Below are 19,795 nucleotides of genomic sequence, written 5' to 3' on the forward strand. Positions count from 1 at the left end.
GAGACAACCGGTCACAAATTGGGGATGGTTCGACTGTTTTTACCCATTCGTTCATCTTTTGAAATTTGGGCACCCGCGCCTCGTCAGGATACTTTTGGAGAAGAACGCAGTACCCAACTAGAGCGGGAATATAAAAATCATAGCCCTTGAGCCCATCCTGGTATCATGGCAAATACTTCAAATTCAGTTCTTTTGATAAAGCTGTCTCAAAGTACGGATGTTTCGACTGTTTTTGCGCATTCGTTCATATCTTGAAATTTTGGGACACGCGCTTCGCCAGGGAACTTCTTGAGCAGAAATCAGTTCCCAACTAAAGATGGAATATAAAATGTAGAGCCCTCGAGCCCATCCTGCTACTAAGGCAAGTGCTCAAAAATGAGATCCTTCTGAGAACACCGGTATCAAAGTGGGGATGGTTCGCCCGTTTTAACGCATTCGTTCATATTTTAAAATTCCGGCACAAGCACTTCATCTAAGAACTTTTTGAGGTTGACCGAGGGTTTTGCTGGTTATGATATATACAATTTAGGACCTTCTACTGTACGCTGCTGCTACTAAAAATCCTTTAGAATAGGACATTTTTAAGTAAACTTGCCTCGAAATGGACATGGTTTAACTATTTCCAAGCATTCGTTCATCATTTCACATCCGGTCACACGTGCCTCTTCAAGAAACCTTCTGAGATAGGCAGAGTTCTTCCCTGGTGACGAAATACAAACTTTATGGCCCTCAAATACAAGCTGCTGCCATAGTGAACTACACCATCACAATGAAAGACCATTGGAGAGTCTTCAACTCGATGAGTACAAAGAAAAAGAGCGCCAGCGCCGTTCCCATTATCGCGTTACGCGCGGACATGGAAACGGAAGAAATTATTGAGGAAAGGAGGAACATCTTTTTTTCCCCAACCGAATCAACAACCAGACCAGAAAGTCTACACCCCTAAACACTTCGGGTCAATGAGAGAACCACGAGATTCCCCCTTTAACGAATATGAACTAGAGATCGCCATTGGCCAGTACAGAACGAGCAGCGCGACATACCGGGACGGGATCACGGCCGCCATGCTGAGACACGTGCCTAAAATGGTCAAAGACAAAACACTGAAGACTTTCATCATAATCTGGGAGACCGCAGATTTTCAGACGAGTGGAGAATGTCCGTGGTATTTATTGCCTATCCCGAAGCCAGGCAAATTGGCCACGGACGCAAAGAACATCAGGTCCACCTTCCTGACATCGAGCCTGGGAAAACTCATGGAATGCATGATCTCGGCACAGAAACAGCACACTGCAACAAACAATGGGACATTTCACTCAACTCAAACGGGGTTCAGGGCGAACCTTAGTACCAGGGACAGTCTCGCCATGATCTACAAAAACGTTGTGGGCAGACCTAGAGGCAGCAAGAAGATGAGGGTCTTCGTGTGGATAGTCATAAAGAATTCGTAGGATTTGGGGCAGCATAAAACTATTATCGAATTGAGGGATGAGTTAAATCTGAATGGGAGCTGCTTGACTTTGTCCTTGCCTTTTTGGCACTCAGAATATACAGCATAAGAGCCGGCTTCGGCACAAAAGCTAAACACGGACGAACCAGGGACAACAGGGTCGGTTTCCCGCAAGGGGAAGTTCTATCCCCGACGTTATTCAACATAGTACTGGCCCCACTTCTTTGGAAACTACACAATATACAAGGACTGGGATTGATGACGTACGCTGATGACATCACGATCTGGAACAAAGGCGGAGCGCCAGAAGCGCAGAAAGAGACATTACAGAAAGGACTCGACACAATAGCGAAGTTCCTGGCCTAAACAAACATGCAACCCACGGCCAAGAAGACTATAGGTTCTCGGTCTTTGAGAAAGAACGCAAGCACACTGACCTGGGTATCACCTTTAACGGCAGCCCTATCGACAGAGGACCGCACGTTAGAGTTCTCGCGGTTAACGTGGGGCACAGAAAGCAAGTTTCCAACAGCTGGGTCAGCGAAATGTCTAAGAAATGGGAACAGGAACTGAATCTCGTGCGAAGGATATCTCAGAAAAAAGGGGGAGCTTGGGAAAAGGTCGCTAAGAAGCTTGTCATGGCGGTTCCCCCCCCAAAGTGAATTACGCCTCCAGTTTCTGCACACTGAGATCGCCGAGCTGAACGAGGCACTCTGCTGGCCGGACTTTGCAGACACCGATAAGCAGCAAACTGAGGCACATCTAGCAAAGCTGCAACACACGAAAGAAGGGAGGGAAATTGCCCCGACCAAGAAACATGAACTCCAAAATAGACAGGGATAGCAAAAGACATCAAGTCAGGATCACGAGCGAGAATCCCTTACCTTGATTAACGATGTTGGCTCTCTGCTGGTTTACACAGATGCCGTACTGAAGCCAGACTCTGGAAAAGGATCCGTGGCGGTCGCCGTGTATCGAGGATTTCTCGAGGCACCAACAACCAAAGCGCTAATGCTATGCCCCCGCGGAGGCCAGGAGCAAAGGCCAGAAACGCTAGAAACCAAGGTGGTTCATCTGGGAATTCACACCGCCGCACAAGCGGCAGCATAAAACTGCAAAGTAATCATCTACGCAGACTCACAATCAACACTCAGAGACGTCACAAAACACGGGAGGACGTGCAGTCCCACCATTAACGCGCCGTACGTCTCGGCCATGCAGTTGCAGAGGTCCCACGGACTGACCTTCGCAATCAGGTGCGATCTCGCATATGAAGGGCCCTCCGGGAACGAGACCGGCCACAGGGCGGTGAAGAGTAGGCTGTGCTATGCAGTTAAAAACCGACCCACCACTCAGCCACCACCTCAGAGGCCATCCAGATCAAACGACGACGACACCGGAAAACATAACGTTCTTGAAGAATACGACCCAAGGGAAAAAGTGAGAAGGAGACGGCTCCAAAGGCCACGGGAGTCACAAGACTCCTGGCAGCAAACGTACGATCCGATCCCAGACAACACTTTCCGGCGGCGGGAAACTGTCACCCTCCACCGGATCCAGACGGGTGGGGCGACCACCCCTCCAGTGATCTACGATATACTCTCAAAAGGAGAGCCTTACGCCGTCCCGCCTGATCCGGACTGCCAGCGTTGTAAGGTGCCAGAAGTCATCCCCATGCTCTCACACGAATATTGGGAGTGCGAAGTCCTAGCAGCACTTCGACGGACTGTCATCGAGCGACTGCCAGTAACGGTCAGACCAAGGTTTATGGCGGAGTGAGCCCGCCCAACCGAGGACGCGAAAAGGAGGGCCGGCATTTTTATAATTCTCTTGAACTACTTGAACTTTCAGCTTCCCAGGTCACATCCCAGGTAGAAGAGGCTAATCTGATTATCGTGTGTATTTCTCATTGAATACATTACCAAAACAATTGCCTCATTTGTTTTATTGTGCGAAGTCACGAAGCAGGTTCCGGAGAATACCGTCACCATCAGCGACGGCACCATGTTTCGGAGCGTTATATCTAATCGCCTTACTAGCCCTCATTCCCCTCTGTGATGCCTCTAACCTTGAGGGTATTCGAAATTAAAAAAAAAAGAACTAAGCCGTAGTGCTGATAGAGATGTCGTCATCAGCAACGGCCAACTTTGACCACAGATTGGACACGACGATTGCGTCAATGTTCGGCTCAAACTCGACTCGAGGCAAAGCGCTGACGCAGCAATCGTTTCCAATCTGTGTCCAGTGTTGGCCTTTGCTGGTGACGCAAAAATGTCAGCACTACGGCTTTGTCCTCTAGGCAGTGTTGACCAGGGGTGGCTCAGGATCTAGACTACCACACTCCTCCGACATCATGAGCCTGCCGCGCTGCATCTTTCCTCATCGGCTTTACAATTTCCATCAGAACCACCGTCACTAACAAAAGTCCTTTGAAGTTCGCCCAGGCTCCCAGCTACCGGCGGCGCACGAGCAGACAACCTGAATATTAAGATGTAAACTCGAGTAGGGCTCTCGATTTTCAATACACGTCAGTTGCTTCCTTCCATCCCGTTTGGCGGAGCGACGGGAAAGTGCGAAGTCACGAGACAAGTTACGAACTATCAATTGGCTCGGGTAGTTCTATTGTTCATCGCGCTACGTCGTAAGGTGAAATGGAGTATAGACCAAGCACATGCAGGCCGTGCGGACCGCCATGGCAGCGGCTTCCCTGATTGAGGCGAGGCCACATTTCTCGAAGAGGGCGGTGTCTCCCTCGCTCTTTTGGGTGAATCTGCTACCGGCACATCCTTGGGAGTGATCATTGACGCAACCCATCTCCGGGCTTAGCCAGAACACCTAATTCGGGCGCGTCCCTTCTCTGAAGGTTAAATAAACCCGCCTGGCAAACACCCCGAGACGCCGGGGGTGGCTCTAGTCTTCTTTCTTTTTGCAGCTTCCCCCTTCCCAGGAGTCTACCTAGTACGGTAGCATGAGCCACTCCAGGGGAATCTGTCTGATACGACAGCGCCGACCATTTAGTGTTTTATTTTCTTTTTTCGTTTGGCCGACGGGCAAAACGTGCTGGCGAATTTGTCAATAAACAGATCATTATACGTATGTGTCCACATGGTACGCCCCCTTTCTCCCCCCTAAAAAAGGCGGGGGGGGGGGGGACGCACAACAATCAATATTTTTTTTATATAAAAGAAAAGAAGTCACTTTGGATTATTTAAAAAAAAAATCTCTACTTTGTATTTAATTGTTTTCTATGCCTTTAAAGACTCACAGTTCCTAGCGCAGAGCATTCACGGGCTCCGCCCTCTTCAATATAGACCCCGCATTCATCGTGCACTTCGGTGGTACGAGAGAAGGTTTCCCCTGAAATAAAAGATTGCGAATGAAGGTACTAGATCGCAGGTCCAAGTCAACAGCTCCTTTTAAGCTGAAACGCAAACGATTTAATTGAACTTTGTTCTCTTTTTTATTTTAATGTTCCTTTCAGCTTCCCAGTTCACATCCCAGCTACAAAAGGCTCATCGTAGGATCGTGTGTATTTTTGATTAAATATATTACCATTACCATTGCCTTACTTTTTGTTAGAAGTGTAGGAACATTGATTGGTTACAACCGTTTTTAGGCTTCGATCACCAATATTACTGATAATATGCTATAGTAAGGATGTCATCGCTAATGTGTGCACTTCGTAGTTGTTTCTAAAAGCGAATACGAGCTGCTGATGGGTGACTCCAGTACATTTTGTAGATTTTAGGGTTACGAGGGTTTTTAGTGAAGAAGCGTACCTACATTTCAAGGTGTCCGTTTTTCTATTCCTTGTGTAGCTGTAGTTTTCTAGATATTTTATCGAACACTTTTGTTTCGGGGGTTACGGCGAAACCAGAACTACCGGCTTGAGCATGATGCCGAGCCTCGTGATCAGCTGCATCGTGTGGCGCAAAGTTCGTATTGAGGTATCGCAAAACGCACAACTGGCCTAGTAGCCGAAATAGCAGTTCCGATCAGTCAGGCAAGATCTACGGCTCTTATACAGCTTTGCTTTGCAGATATAAAACATCTGTAGCAAATATTAATACATATTCATCAAGTTGCCGGCCGAAAAGCAAGTTTGCCACGATTAACGTATGTAGTTCTAAAAGCTATAATTTTGGTGGTGTGGAATGCACGTTGCAGAAGCGTTTTGGAAGCTAATGGTAAGCTGGCGCTCAGCAGAAACGGACTAAACTACGGCCGCCAGTGAAAGCCACTTAGGTACAGCCTTCGGCACCACGACGCGCTTGAGCGAGCAGGAAGTCAATAATCTTTGTGCGCGATCGTCAAAGAGTACTTACAAACTACGAACGCAAAAACACAACGTAACAAGCCGAAGTCGTGCGCTGGGACGGCTGAAAACCCTGCAGAAAACACGGCGAAATATATGGCAGTACCCAGAAGAAATTAACTGAGCGAAAGTGGCTAAGCGGCCGAGTTGGTTCATGACTTCTCAAAATAAAAGTGCTAACAATAGACAAGGACACAAAAGGAAGGCGAACAGGACGAGCGCTTACTCTCAACTGAACATTTATTTTAAAAGCAGCTAAACCAAACAACCTCCCATAAAAGGACACTGAATCACCCAGTCACGTCAGTCGTCGCCGTGTGTCAATAAAAATCGCTATCTTTTCGATGCAGAAAAATTGACGGCTGGCTGACGCAGCCTTCAGTGCCCTGATTCTCTATAGCATGCGCTTCTACAGCACATCCCTCGCGACATTTTCACGGGCACGTGAAAGATCGTGGTATTTGAGAAGTTGGGCTTGCACTGACACTGTCTGCAATGAGGAGGCAGGTTTGGGGGGATCGGTGGCCCAGTGGGCTAGCGCACACCAGCTCGGAGCACATGGAGCGAAAGCTCGCGCTGCAGAACCCAGGGGTCCTGGGCTCAATCCCCGCCCCTGCCCGTTTCGATCTGGATGAGCATCGTACCGGCGTGCGGTCGTGTATCACTACTGCGTGGTGCACGTTAAAGACCCCAGGCTAGCGGTTGTACTGCACTAGCTAAATTGCTCATCTACAGCTGGGAGACTCGTCGCCCCTGTGAGGCAGACCAAGTTCTAGGCTGTATAAACATACACACAACCCAATTTTTTTGAGGAGGCAGGTGTCCTGTTGTTGAACGCAAATACAGGCCATGCTTGCGCATCCTCTCATTTACGCAGCGTCATTTCTTGCCGATGTACACCCCGCCACATGTAAGCGGTATTCTGTACACCACACCTACGTTACTTTCCACAAATCTTTTGGGATGATTGACGGTGCACAAGCGCGTGCCGTTCTTTTTCTCTTGGATCCACAAGCATAATTGGGCCAACTTACATGGCGCCGAAAACAAGAGCGGAACATTAAATTTTTTTGCCACCTTTTTAAGTTGCGTGAAATTTTGTACAAGTAGGGGATGACCTGAGGTCTCGTTTTTGTTTTTTCTTTTATACCCTGACACTTGCCCTTGATCTTTTTCAGCAGCGTCTTGGCAACTCCAAGCAAACGTGAAGTTGTATAACCGGCACCTCTAAGTGGATTAACCTGCAGGCTGAAGCTGTCAAGTATAGCATGATGGTGTGACTTTTGAAGTGCCGCCTGGAGACAGGACAAAGTAATCTCACTTTTGACTAATTTGGAATGTGCCTAATCGTAGGCGAGGATTTCCTTTTTGGAGCGCGGGTGGTAACTCCAACAGATGTGGTTTACCGTGATCTGCAGTCTCAAGTTCAGAAACTGGAGAAACTGGCCCTCTGGGAGTTAGTGAGTGAACTTTAAGCCATTTGAGCTGTCATAATACACCTTCAGCTCACTCTCAACAACCTGGCGCGTCAAAAGATTGTCAGTGCGTTGCCATAGTACCCGCTAGTCGTCCACGTACCTGACAACCTTACATGATTGTTTTCCTTCTAAGCCAATCTGGACATTTCGGTCGAACTTGGCTTTTTCGGGGGTTGTTTGTTTTAGCTGCTTTTAAAATAAATATTCAGTTAAAATTAAGTGCTCGTCCTGTTTGCCTTCCTTTTGTGTCCTTATCTATTGTTAGCGCTTTTAGTTTTATAAGCACAAAAAACCTTCTTGAAAACGAAGATGACATCACGGCACATTGTTGCTTGATAAGCAGCCGACTAGCTAAATGCCTTTAGAGAAGCCAGTGGTAGCATTTTTAATATCGGTTTTACAGGGAATCGCGGTTTCCTATTAGTGTAATATTTTGGAAGTGTTCGAACTTAGTCTGCGTAAATTGATACCAGTCAGCTATTTTGGTTTTACGTTCGACCAAAGTTACCCTTTAATCTAAGAGGTGTGTTTCGTAAGTTCTCCTTCCTGTGCTACCACTTTTTTTATTCGGGGAAAACATTGAGTGATGTTTCATTCAAATGAAAGTTTGAAATCTTTTTTTCAAGAGCACACAACGTTTCTATAAATTTTCCACCACCGGCTATTAACTTCAATTACCGGTGCACTAGTCCCTTCATGCCGTCCAAGAATATTGAGGGCGGCTGTTGACGAGACCAACTGCGCACTGAAGGAGCTGCGGTTCCAAGACGTTTTGCCTCACCATATTCACAGTTAGGACCTCGAGCCATCAGACTTCTGACTGTTCTTCAAGATGAAAGAACATCTGAAGGGAACACGGTTTTCGTCCGACGACGAGGTTTCTGATGCAGTGTGCTATTGGTGTCAACAGCCGCTCCAGTTGTGGAGTTATTGTTTACGTGGCATTGCTTGTTGGCATACTACGGTATAGCCTTCCTATTCTACACGAAACATGCCAAAGAAAAAAAATTACACGAATACACTTAAGACTGCTTACGTATAGGAAGGCGAAAGGATTATAGTTACCCGGTGGAAATGTGTTCGAGTAATGTTTCTGCATGGTATTAAAATTTAGGACCATTTCTAGGGCAACGTTGAGGACGACGTCAACGACGGCGTCTAGGACGACGTCTCGGACAACCTCTAGGACGACGTATAGGACGACCTCTAGGACGACCTCTAGGACGAACACGAAAACGACGCCTAGAGAACGACGTTTGGGACGACGTCGAGAACGACGCATAGAGGACGACGTCTAGGACGACCTTCAGGATGACGTCACGAATGACGTTTAGGACGACCTCTAGGATGACGTCAAGAACGACGTCTAGGTCAAATTCTAGGACGACCTCAATGATGGCCTTAAGGACGATGTCGAGAGTGATGAGGACGACATCTAGGGCGACGTATTTCCGTGGCCGGTGACGTTTGCCTGCGGAAGCTGCCGTAGATGCAAACGCTGCTGCCGATATTGAGGCCGTGGATGTAGATGCGGTCACCTCAGAGTCCATCGCACAAAGCACTCAACGAGCACAGATGAAGTCCGAAGCGCACCTTTTGCACGCGGCGTTCCGGCGGTGACATCACACTCCCGCACTTGAGCGTGAGCGTGAGCGGCATGTGCTTGGTGACGTCATTTGTGTGGCCATCTTTCGAGCACAACGGTTTCGCTTTACCGCGTAATGAGACAAGTAACGTCGTCCTAGAGGACCAGGACGACAGGAGGACCTCAAGGACGACGCCAAGGACAGCACCGTCCTTGAACATGCGATTGAGCGACCCGTGCCGCTCAATCGTATTTTGATGGCTATATACGACGCCTTTTCGCTCACTGGGACAAGTAAGGCTTTCGCCTTGATATAGGCTCTAAACTCAAGATCTTTTTCGCAAAGTGTTAAGGTCTTTTTCGCAAAGTGTTAAGGCACATTGTATCAGCGACGTATGCATATACTGCGGAAAATATTGTGTATGCGTCTACTTAATCTGACTAAATCGCTCACGTCATAAACACTCACAAAAGCATTGCTAATAAACAAAAATATATGTACCGCTGCAAAATGGATAAAATGAATCGCGGCGCCGCGGCGCGCCGTGACAAGAGCTCACGCGCCGAGCCAAAGCGGTTGCACACCGGGCGATGGTCAAGGCAAATCATAGTTTGACGCGAATCCTCGTATCTCTGGCCTCACTGCGCATGCGTAACCTTCCCTAGCCTGTCCCCAGGCTGAGCAGCATGCACAGAAAGCCACGCGCTCCGTTGTTCGTATTGCAATGTGTCGCGATTATAGTCACAACGACACAGAAAGGGAACCTCTAAAGCACGCACTGTCACATCAAGACAACCGACCATTTACGATGTCCAAACTACTAGCGGCCTGGGACCCTCCACTTAAACAGGGTAAGGCCGAGAACGCTCCTCTGTGTTTTGCTCGCAACTCGCCTTAAGTTCTGTTTGAAAAAAAAAGTGTTATATTAGCCATTATTCGTGCTCGCTTGGAAGACGGCCAGCTATATAATTCAGGGGGGCGCCACGAGAGCCCGCGGCAGCAGAGCTCCGTGACGCGAGATCGCGTGTCATTAGAGCGTGCGTCACGAGACCGCTGAAAAACAGCTGCGGTTCCTAAGCTGCCTTTTCCTTTAGCAGTCAAGTATCGAATCTTCTTCTGTCGTAACTGGGTTGTCATAGATTGAAATAACTGACACGCGACAGCCAGTATACTGCACGATGTGTGACTGCAGTCATATATTTCGTCATTAATAGTGTGAACGTACGGATTGATTTCTAGCGCGTTCCATATTCGACGTTTTCTCGACGTATGCCAGCATTAAACATGATAGTGATGTGACTCCTGAGCGCACGGTAGGCTTCTGTACCCTACCGTACGCTCCAGTGCATTCCAATATCTGGCGGATATACTCCCTGGAGAGCCTCAAATTAGTAGCAAGGCTACCTACGTTCGCGTAGCGAAGAATCTGAGCAATATAGTTGAAGGGTACGATGAAAGGTGCATGCTAGACATCCTCCACGGCGTTTCAGTCATTCAGTCTTTCAATGTTTTTTTTCTTTATATATAATTAAACTAATCAATAAACAACTATATTTCGAAAACTCTGCTCTTAATTCTCCATTTTAAGTTAGCGACAATTTCATTTTTTTGACTCCTCACAGATCTGTGCACTCATCCAATTAAATTTAATGAAGCATTCGAAAGGCGACTCCCATTGGTGTCAAAAATTCAGATCCACGAAAAAATGTATTTTAAGATCCAAAATATCGATCCTTCCCAAGGCGCGCAGACGGGCTCTCGTGACGCGCGCTCTAATGACACGCGGTCTCATGTCGCGGCGCTCTCCTGTCGCGCGCTCTCCCGTTGAAGCTCTTGTGTCGTGCGCTCTCGTGTTACACAGCCACATAATTCTTCTAAGCACGTTAACAGCACAGCAGCAGCGGCAGCGCGCACGGCACCTTGTCTGAACGAGTTCACGCTATCATTACAGACAACAATCGGGAAGAAGCAGCCGCTATCAACGTCCCTGGATCAGCGTCCGTCACCTCAGCACGTGCAAGCAGCCACGAGCTCGGATTGGTTCAAGACTTCACCGGCCACAAACGTCACCGGCCACAGAGCTCAAAAGGACCCGCACGTCGCACAGTGGCACACAGCAGCAGCGGCAGCGAGCACGGCACCTTGTCTGAACGAGTTCACGCTATCATTACAGACAACAATCGGGAAGAAGCAGCCGCTATCAACGTCCCTGGATCAGCGTCCGTCACCTCAGCACGTGCAAGCAGCCACGAGCTCGGATTGGTTCAAGACTTCACCGGCCACAAACGTCACCGGCCACAGAGCTCAAAAGGACCCGCACGTCGCACAGTGGCACACAGCAGCAGCGGCAGCGCGCACGGCACCTTGTCTGAACGAGTTCACGCTATCATTACAGACAACAATCGGGAAGAAGCAGCCGCTATCAACGTCCCTGGATCAGCGTCCGTCACCTCAGCACGTGCAAGCAGCCACGAGCTCGGATTGGTTCAAGACTTCACCGGCCACAAACGTCACCGGCCACAGAGCTCAAAAGGACCCGCACGTCGCACAGTGGCACACAGCAGCAGCGGCAGCGCGCACGGCACCTTGTCTGAACGAGTTCACGCTATCATTACAGACAACAATCGGGAAGAAGCAGCCGCTATCAACGTCCCTGGATCAGCGTCCGTCACCTCAGCACGTGCAAGCAGCCACGAGCTCGGATTGGTTCAAGACTTCACCGGCCACAAACGTCACCGGCCACAGAGCTCAAAAGGACCCGCACGTCGCACAGTGGCACACAGCAGCAGCGGCAGCGCGCACGGCACCTTGTCTGAACGAGTTCACGCTATCATTACAGGTTAGTTAGTTTCGTCTACTTTTTTTTTTGGTTTTTGCTTCTGTTGTTGCGTGCCGCTGCTGCTGTTGCATTGTTCTTTTTTTATTTTATAAAGCATGGAAAATGTTTGTCCGTCATGTTCCGAACAAGTGAAAAGAACTCAGTTAAAGTTAGACTGTTCTGAATGTAAATACAACTACCATCTGCTACCTTGTTCTGGAGTCTCGGAGGCCACTTTTATTTCAAAAGGTAATGCATTGCGAAAGTCGTGAAAGTGTCAAACTTGCAAAACCGCGAAATCTCGGGGAAGTCAAAGTGCTAAGGAAGAAAACGCGCCCGAGGAGATACCTAACATAACCGTCATGTTATCGGCGATAAACGCCAAGTTGGACAGTCTAATGAGCCTGAAAGAGACCGTGGGGGGTATCGAAAAATCCATGCAAGAAATGTCTGACAAGTATGACGAAGTGCTAAGGGAAATGAAGGAGCATAGCAAGGAAATGAAACAGCTGAAGAAACGGGTCGAAAGGCTGGAAAGAACTGACGCCGAGATGGAAATAAAGACACTGAGGCAACAGGTGAACGACCTTGAATGGAGAGGCCGAAAACTGAACCTAGAATTCCACGGCATCCCGAGAACTGATAACGAAGACCTGCTAGTGAAGGTAAATGAAATCGCAAGAAAACTTGCTGTACCGGACCTCACAATGAACGAAGTCGCGGCAGTTCATAGGCTGCCGTGCAAACCAGATAAAACGCCAGGTATCATCGTTCGTTTCGTTCACCAGACAACTAAAGATCAGTGGCTAAACAAACGATCGGCACTTAAAAAAGGAAAAGATAACGCTTACATCTTGGAAAATCTAACGACTCACGACAGGGCGCTTCTTCGGGAGGCAAAAGAATGGTCCAAGGAAACAAACTATAAGTACGTCTGGTATAGAAATGGAAATGTTCTCGTGCGCAAAAAGGAGAGAGATCAGGTGCATGTGATTAGGTCTCTGGATGATTTGCACAAACTCGCTTGACGTTCTTTTGTTATTGTTTTTATTGTTCACTTTAAGAACTGTTCATTACAATGAATGATACGGCACATTCGTCGTCGAAAAATAAAAATGATGCCCTGCATTTGACGTCGGACACCGATTACTTTCTTCCATCCGATCTACAGTCTTTCATGGGAAAAGAGTACGACGGTTCCTTCAAATGTTTTCACTTAAATACTCGATCGGCACGAAATAAAGCAAACGAACTTGACCTTTTTTTTCATCAATTCAGCTTTGACTTTGATATCATAATGCTTACCGAGACATGGTTTTCTGATGCTAATGACGTTCTAAAGTTACCGATGTATAATACGTATTTTTTAAACCGCACCGCAAGTCGGGGAGGGGGCGTGGCACTCTTGCTAAGAGAGAGCATGCCCTGCGAGATGCTTACTGATTACTGCTGTGTTCACCAAAATTACGAGATTCTGTCTGTATTGATAGGCCACAGTATTATCGCAGTTTGTTATCGTCCGCCGGCTGGTAATATTTCGTCTTTTTTTGCTTTCCTAAAATCTTTTCTTGAGTTCGCAAATGAAAATAAATACAATATAATCCTGGGGGGCGACTTCAATATAAACATGCTACTAGAAACTGCGGATAAAAGACAGATGGATATGCTAATTAAAGCAGGCGGATGTATGAACACAATATCTTTGGCTACTAGGATCACTAATGAATCTTCCACACTGCTTGATTTGTTTATTACCAGCTTTGCACCATCACAAACTAAATCTGGCGTAGTAATCACTGACATAAGCGACCACTTAGGTATATTTTTGTGTGTGAAGATAAACATAAATAAAAGACAGAATAAACCGGCGGTAGTAAAGTTTCAGAATATAACGTCAGATAGCCTGGATGACTTTAGACGAAAACTTTCTTCTATGGACTGGAGTGACGTCCTTCATGAAACAGATCCAAATAAAGCGTACAATATGTTCTTGATTCGATTTCAAAAACTCTATGTAAGCTGTTTTCCATATAAATCAATAAGTCCTTCTAGAAAAATTCGTAAACCATGGGTTACGAAGGAATTACTTGAAAAAATTCGTATAAAAAACGCGCTATATCAAAAATTTGTGAAAACAAAGGAGATAGAAAAACTTTCAATTTTCAAACGTTATCGCAACCAGTTAAACAGAGAACTTCGAAACGCTCGAGAAACATATTTTGTTCATTTCATTTCGACATGTGGTAATAGAACTGATATTTTGTGGAAAAAACTAAACTCCGTCCTGAATCGTACATGTACCCCGAAACAAGTAGAAACGATAAAATGGGATGGTGAGGAAGTGACAGGAAAAGCATTAGCGAATGTATTCAATGATTATTTCGTGAGTTTAGTCAAAGACACCCCAGACTCAGATGCTTGCAAGTTTATATATTTTCGAAATTGTGCATCCATGTTTCTTAGTCCCGTTACTAATTTAGAGGTAATATCTGTCTTCCGTGCATTAAAAAACAGTAAAAGTTGTGACGCCGACGGTTTACAGATAAAGCCTGTAAAGTATGTGATAGATATTATTTCCCCTTGTCTGACTCATATATTCAACCTCTCCTTGCAAAATGGCGTGTTCCCCAAGCGAATGCAACTGGCAAAAGTAACGGTTTTATATAAGAAAGGTAATAAGAATGAACTAGGTAATTATAGACCGGTTTCAATTTTGCCAGTGTTTTCGAAAGGCTTAGAAAAAATTTTACTATTACAAATGACTTCATTTGCAGATAATCATAATCTAGTAAGTTCATCTCAATCTGGCTTCCGCAGACAACGGTCCACTGAGCTTGCTCTTCTTGCACAGAAAGAATATATCCTTAAGAACTTTGAAAATAACAAACTAACTCTCGGTGTATTCATTGACTTTACGAAAGCCTTTGACTATCTTGATCATGATTTGCTATTTAAAAAATTAGAAATGTATGGCTTCCGTGGTCAACTGTTACTACTTATAAGTTCATATTTGTCTTCCCGTCAGCAATACGTACATATTAATGGTCATTCATCATCAATAAAATCTATTCGGTCAGGCGTTCCCCAGGGAAGCATCTTGGGCCCTTTTTTATTCAACCTTTACGTAAATGACATTGTAAATATCAGCCGATCAACGAAGTTTATCATTTATGCTGACGACACTAGTTTATTTTTTACTGGTGATACCGCCTCAGATCTCATAGATACCGCGAATGATACGCTAGAAAAACTAGCGAAATGGAGCAAATGTAACGCTTTAAAAATAAACATAAATAAGACTAAGGCAGTTCTATTTCGCCCAAAGAATAAACAAGTTGACATAAACAAGACCATATGTTTAAACTCTTCTAGAATTGAGTTAGTCTCTTCTTTTAAAACATTGGGTATTTTTTTCTCAGAGACAATGTCATGGGATGATCACGTTAACTACATTATATCCAAATTGTCCAGCATTGTTGGCTTGATATATCGTAATAAACACATATTTCCCCTTAAGGTAAAGTTGTTAATATATAATTCATTATTTTATTCCCATATAAACTATGGTCATCTAGTATGGGGCACAACTACTTTTACTAACTGTAAAAAAATATTCATTTTGCAAAAAAAGATTTTAAGAAGTATTTGCAAAGTCCCACTCGAATGTCCAATGGATTCACTTTTTACTCAACTGGGTGTAATTAAAATTTTTGATTTGTATAGATATCGCCTTTGCGCAAAATATATGATTGATAAAAACATGCATGTACATCATCTTGAATATTTAGCGAATCTAACACAAAAAGTACACTCGTACCAAACGCGCATTCTGCAGCCCTGGCAAGTGCCTCTTTTTAGAACAAATTATGGCCATCATACTATAGCATACACACTACCGACCATCCTTAACCACCTTCATATGCACAACATAGAACTTGACACGTTATCGGTGGGTACCTTGCGGGACATGATACTCTCGGCAAATCGGCCACGATTGAACGGTGCCTTTGTGTGTATTTTCTGAGTATTTTTATTTTTTTTTGTAAAGGGGAATGTGCTTGTGTTTTGTGTATTGTACAATTAATTAACGTAGACTATTTTTCTGGTTTTTCCTTGAACGATGTGGGGCAGTGCTATTTTTTGTCTACTCTTAAATATTGTATTTTTTGTTATAGTGCCTTGAACGATGAGCAAGTGACGTTATTCTATAGTGCCTGCTTATTTTCTTTAGTTTCATATATCTCATTGCCAACTGTTCAATCTCTTTTTTGTTTAGCGTTCTCAGTGTATTTCTTTTTTTTCTGTCCACGCTGCTTGTAGCTGCTGCTTTAGGGGGGCTTAGGACTAGTCAAGCTGTACACACAGCTTTTTTCCAAAGCCCCCACCAACACTGTACCTTTCTTGTTGGAAATAAACCTATTATTATTATTATAACTGAACTTCACGCTTTCGTACTGTGGACGAACATTTGTACCATGCAAACAACCTACTTTCAGTGCTTTGAGTTTTTGTGCCATTTTCGATAGTACGACTGTCATGATTCTTTGCCCGCACGATACTGCGCTTATTGTTAACGCGTGTATTGGCTAGACAGTCATGTCGTCTCTCCGCTCTTCCTTTCCTCCTACTCTCATTTTTCCACCCCCTTCCCAAACTCAGAATAGCCAATCGAGGCAGACCTCGTAGCTTACTGTCTGTTTTCTCCTCCTGCTTTCATCTTCTTCTTCATTTTATTTAGGACGGCATTCGGAGACTAGTGCACCGGTAGTGGAAGTGCATCGCCGCAGGTGCCGATCTTTACTGAAAAGTTATGTGCTTCTGGAAAAAGGATTTTCCAATGTTTGGTTTAAATGTTATATATCCTATTCATCACTGAATAAAAAATTTTACAGCCTAGAAGTCAAAACTTGTGATTACTCTTCGTATATCTTTCGGACTATTATAAGTAAAATAGCAATTATCACCAGAGTGCCTCGACTGACCCCAGCCCGCGTTAAAAAAAAGGGTCACTCTGTTCTTTTATTATTTGCCTCCACGTTAACTATGATATGTAACACGACATTATGGAGGGAATATAAACGTTCGTGTCAAGAATTCTTATTAAAACAAAATAAAATTCACTTTAGGTGATCAAAACAAATATTTTAAACAGAAGATTTCCAAACTGGTACATCTGTACAAAATATATGATGATTTCGATAAGTTTCATCGCTTCTTTCTGAAGTATCTAGGAATATGAACTAGCAAGGGCACACAAAAATTAAATTATTAGAGTTTTGCCTATCCGCTGCTTACCCGCAAATCGTCCGTAGTAATCTGCAGTCGACTGGTGGATGCGGATAAAATTGAATCAGATTTGTCGGATTACGAATCGGATACAGGTGCCAAAGGCTGCGGATGCTGATGGGATGTGGATATCCGCCGATCCGTATCAGCATTTTTGCCAAGGCAGCCCATAATTTCTGTGCGATCACAAAGTGTAGAGTGAATAAGTAAGTGATAGTATGATGGGCATTGTCCAGTCTTCTGCAGGAGCAAATTGCTGTATTAGAAAAAAAAGTACTAATCGGAGGGAAAATTGTTTTTTACGCCAAGACCTGGTCTCACCTAAGATGGCTTTAGATCGTTCCATCTCGACAAAAAGGGCTTTCCCTAAAAAAAAAAAAAAATACGAATGCAGGGACATCAGTCGTCCTGGCAAAGCATGTTCTTGTTTTGACAGGGAATGAGGAAAAATGTTTTGGAGGCAAAGAGAACCATAAACGTACAAGCCACAAGCATGTAGAAGCATCCTCTTTTCGCTCGGATTTCTTGATCTCATGATGCAAACCGAATGTACAAATTAAGGATCAGATGTGGTTTCAAATTTTGAGGATGCGGTTCTGAAGCGGCTACAAAAACTGCGGATGCAGATTGGATCCAGATGATGAAACTGTTATCCGTGCGACGATCTATAGAATATCAAATACCCAAGCTTCTAAAAAACCAACCTCATATTATTGCCATTATAGGGATAAGTATGTCTGTGCAAGCACTAAAGAGACACATAATTTGATTATGTTTGGGCGTTTTAAAAGTGACTGGTTAATTTCTTTCATTCTTCGTTTTTTTGGGGGGTGCCACTGCTATTAACTTTTCCTTGTGAGCTTAGAAAAAAGTACTTGTTTCTCTTTGTTTCATGGGCGAATGGTTGACTTTGAGCGTTATTCTTTCGTGCTCGTTGTCCCGTGATTCCACTTTCTCTGCCGTATTTTACCGGTTGAAAGGCTGTTTTGTGCTGTTTTGTCGCTACGGGTGACTGTGGTTTTTATTTCCTTAATTTCGTCCTTTTATTAATTGTTCTTTTATTGTAGATCTGCATTTATGATGTTTTGCTTGTCCGAGTCATCTGAGTTTCCACTCTCTGTTGAACGTTCTATTTGTCTAAGCTTTTTGAACAGTGTTACACGAAGGGGGCGGAGCAGGAACGGTTGTCGCCTCGTCAGAAATGCCGTTGCCTAATGTGACGGCCTCCCGACAGCCGCGCTACTCGCCGGTTGTTGGAATAGAACTTCGATTCCGTTTATTATTTGCGACACCTGCCATTACTTGCATTTTCTAAAATGACTTTGTTTATTGTTTGGTCCAGATTCCAACAAAGCAATACCCTGGAGAATCGCAACCACCTTTCTGCGGCCTCAAGCTAATTAATATACGTTCTCGAACTAAGAAATTCCACAAAATATTATCAGTTTAACAGTGTAGCCTGCATGAAACTGTTGAATGTTATTGCTACACTAAAGTATTTTATATTATTACAATAATAACGATATTTGTGACAACCTAGCCAGACACGTGACGTTCTAAAACCTTGCTCAAAAAGAGTGACGTGGTTCAAAAAGAGCGGTGGCCTCACTCGAAAAGGTTTTGAAAAATTGTATAGGAATAAAATGGACAAAATTCATCTTGAGAAAAATACACATGAAAATATATTTCACAATATAAACACCAACACACGAAAAAATAAAATAACAGAGAAGACGACCGAAATTCTTGTCTTGTCTGTTAGTTTTTCCTTTGTGTCTTTGGGTTAGGTTATGGTGTTTCTTAAACAACTAGCCTGCATAGTTCGACGTGAGCGCGTTGGTGAAGTTCAATAAAAAAAAAGAAAGAAAAAAACATAGGTGTTGTTCTGTCCGTCCCTATGTTTATTCTTTCTGTTTTTATTTAGCCTGTCTACTTTTGTTTTTTGTATTTGTTCGATTTATATATATATATATTTAAAATGAAACTTACCGCTTAGAAAAGACGGTAGAATAAGCACAACGGCGAGAACTACAAGCTGCATTTTGCTCAATGGCAACGTCCCACTGAAAGAGTAAAGATAATATAAATATAGCCTCTAAACTCAAAACCTTTTTTGCAAAGCGCTTAAGGTTGCTAAAGTAGTGCGTCGTATTACAAACGTATACATAATTTGCGGAAAGCACGTGCATGCGTATACATAATCTGGCAAAAATGCCCATGTCATAGGTACTCGCAAAAACATTGCTAATAGATAAAATTAAGTACCGTTGCAAAACGAATAAAACTCATTTGGGCAATTAAATCACTTGTAGAGTGCAGGGTACCGCGAAAGTCAGGCGATACAAGATTTCTATTGTGACACGGTATTCCCGAGTAAAAAAACAGTTGTCGAGTTCAGGGTAGAGCGAAAGTCACGTGACACAAGATTTCTATTGTGACACGGTATTCCCGGTGAACAAACACTTGTAGAGTGCAGGGTAGAGCGAAAGTCACGTGATACAAGATTTCTATTGTGACACGGTATTCCCGGGTGAACAAACACTTGTAGAGTGCAGGGTACAGCGAAAGTCATATGATACAAGATTTCCATTGTGACACGGTTTTCCCGGGTGAACAAACACTTGTAGAGTTCAGGGTAGAGCGAAAGTCACGTGAGACAAGATTTCTATTTTGACACGGTATTCCCGGGTGAACAAACACTTGTTTCAGGGTAGAGCGAAAGTCACGTAATACAAGATTTCTATTGTGACACGGTATTCCCGGGTGAAAAAAAACACTTGTAGAGTTCAGGGTAGAGCGAAAGTCACGTGACACAAGATTTCTATTATGACGCGGTATTCTCGGGCAAACAAACATTTGTAG

The 19,795-nt window shown here is 44.5% G+C and overlaps 1 protein-coding gene across 1 annotated transcript in view; it reads right to left on the minus strand.

The window, feature by feature from the left end:
• The window catches only part of LOC115324271, a 38,481-nt gene extending 19,507 nt beyond the window's left edge, over nt 1-18,974 (minus strand). Inside the window, exons 1-2 of the mRNA XM_029984807.2 lie at nt 18,923-18,974; nt 4,716-4,807 (exon numbers count right to left, since the gene is read on the minus strand). Coding sequence (XP_029840667.2) covers nt 4,716-4,807; nt 18,923-18,974 — 144 coding nt within the window. The remainder of the gene's footprint in view (nt 1-4,715; nt 4,808-18,922) is intronic.
• Nucleotides 18,975-19,795: the final 821 nt, after the last annotated feature.

Source organism: Ixodes scapularis, unplaced genomic scaffold, assembly GCF_016920785.2.
Source record: "Ixodes scapularis isolate PalLabHiFi unplaced genomic scaffold, ASM1692078v2 ptg002746l_1__unscaffolded, whole genome shotgun sequence".
Classification (NCBI taxonomy): domain Eukaryota; kingdom Metazoa; phylum Arthropoda; class Arachnida; order Ixodida; family Ixodidae; genus Ixodes; species Ixodes scapularis.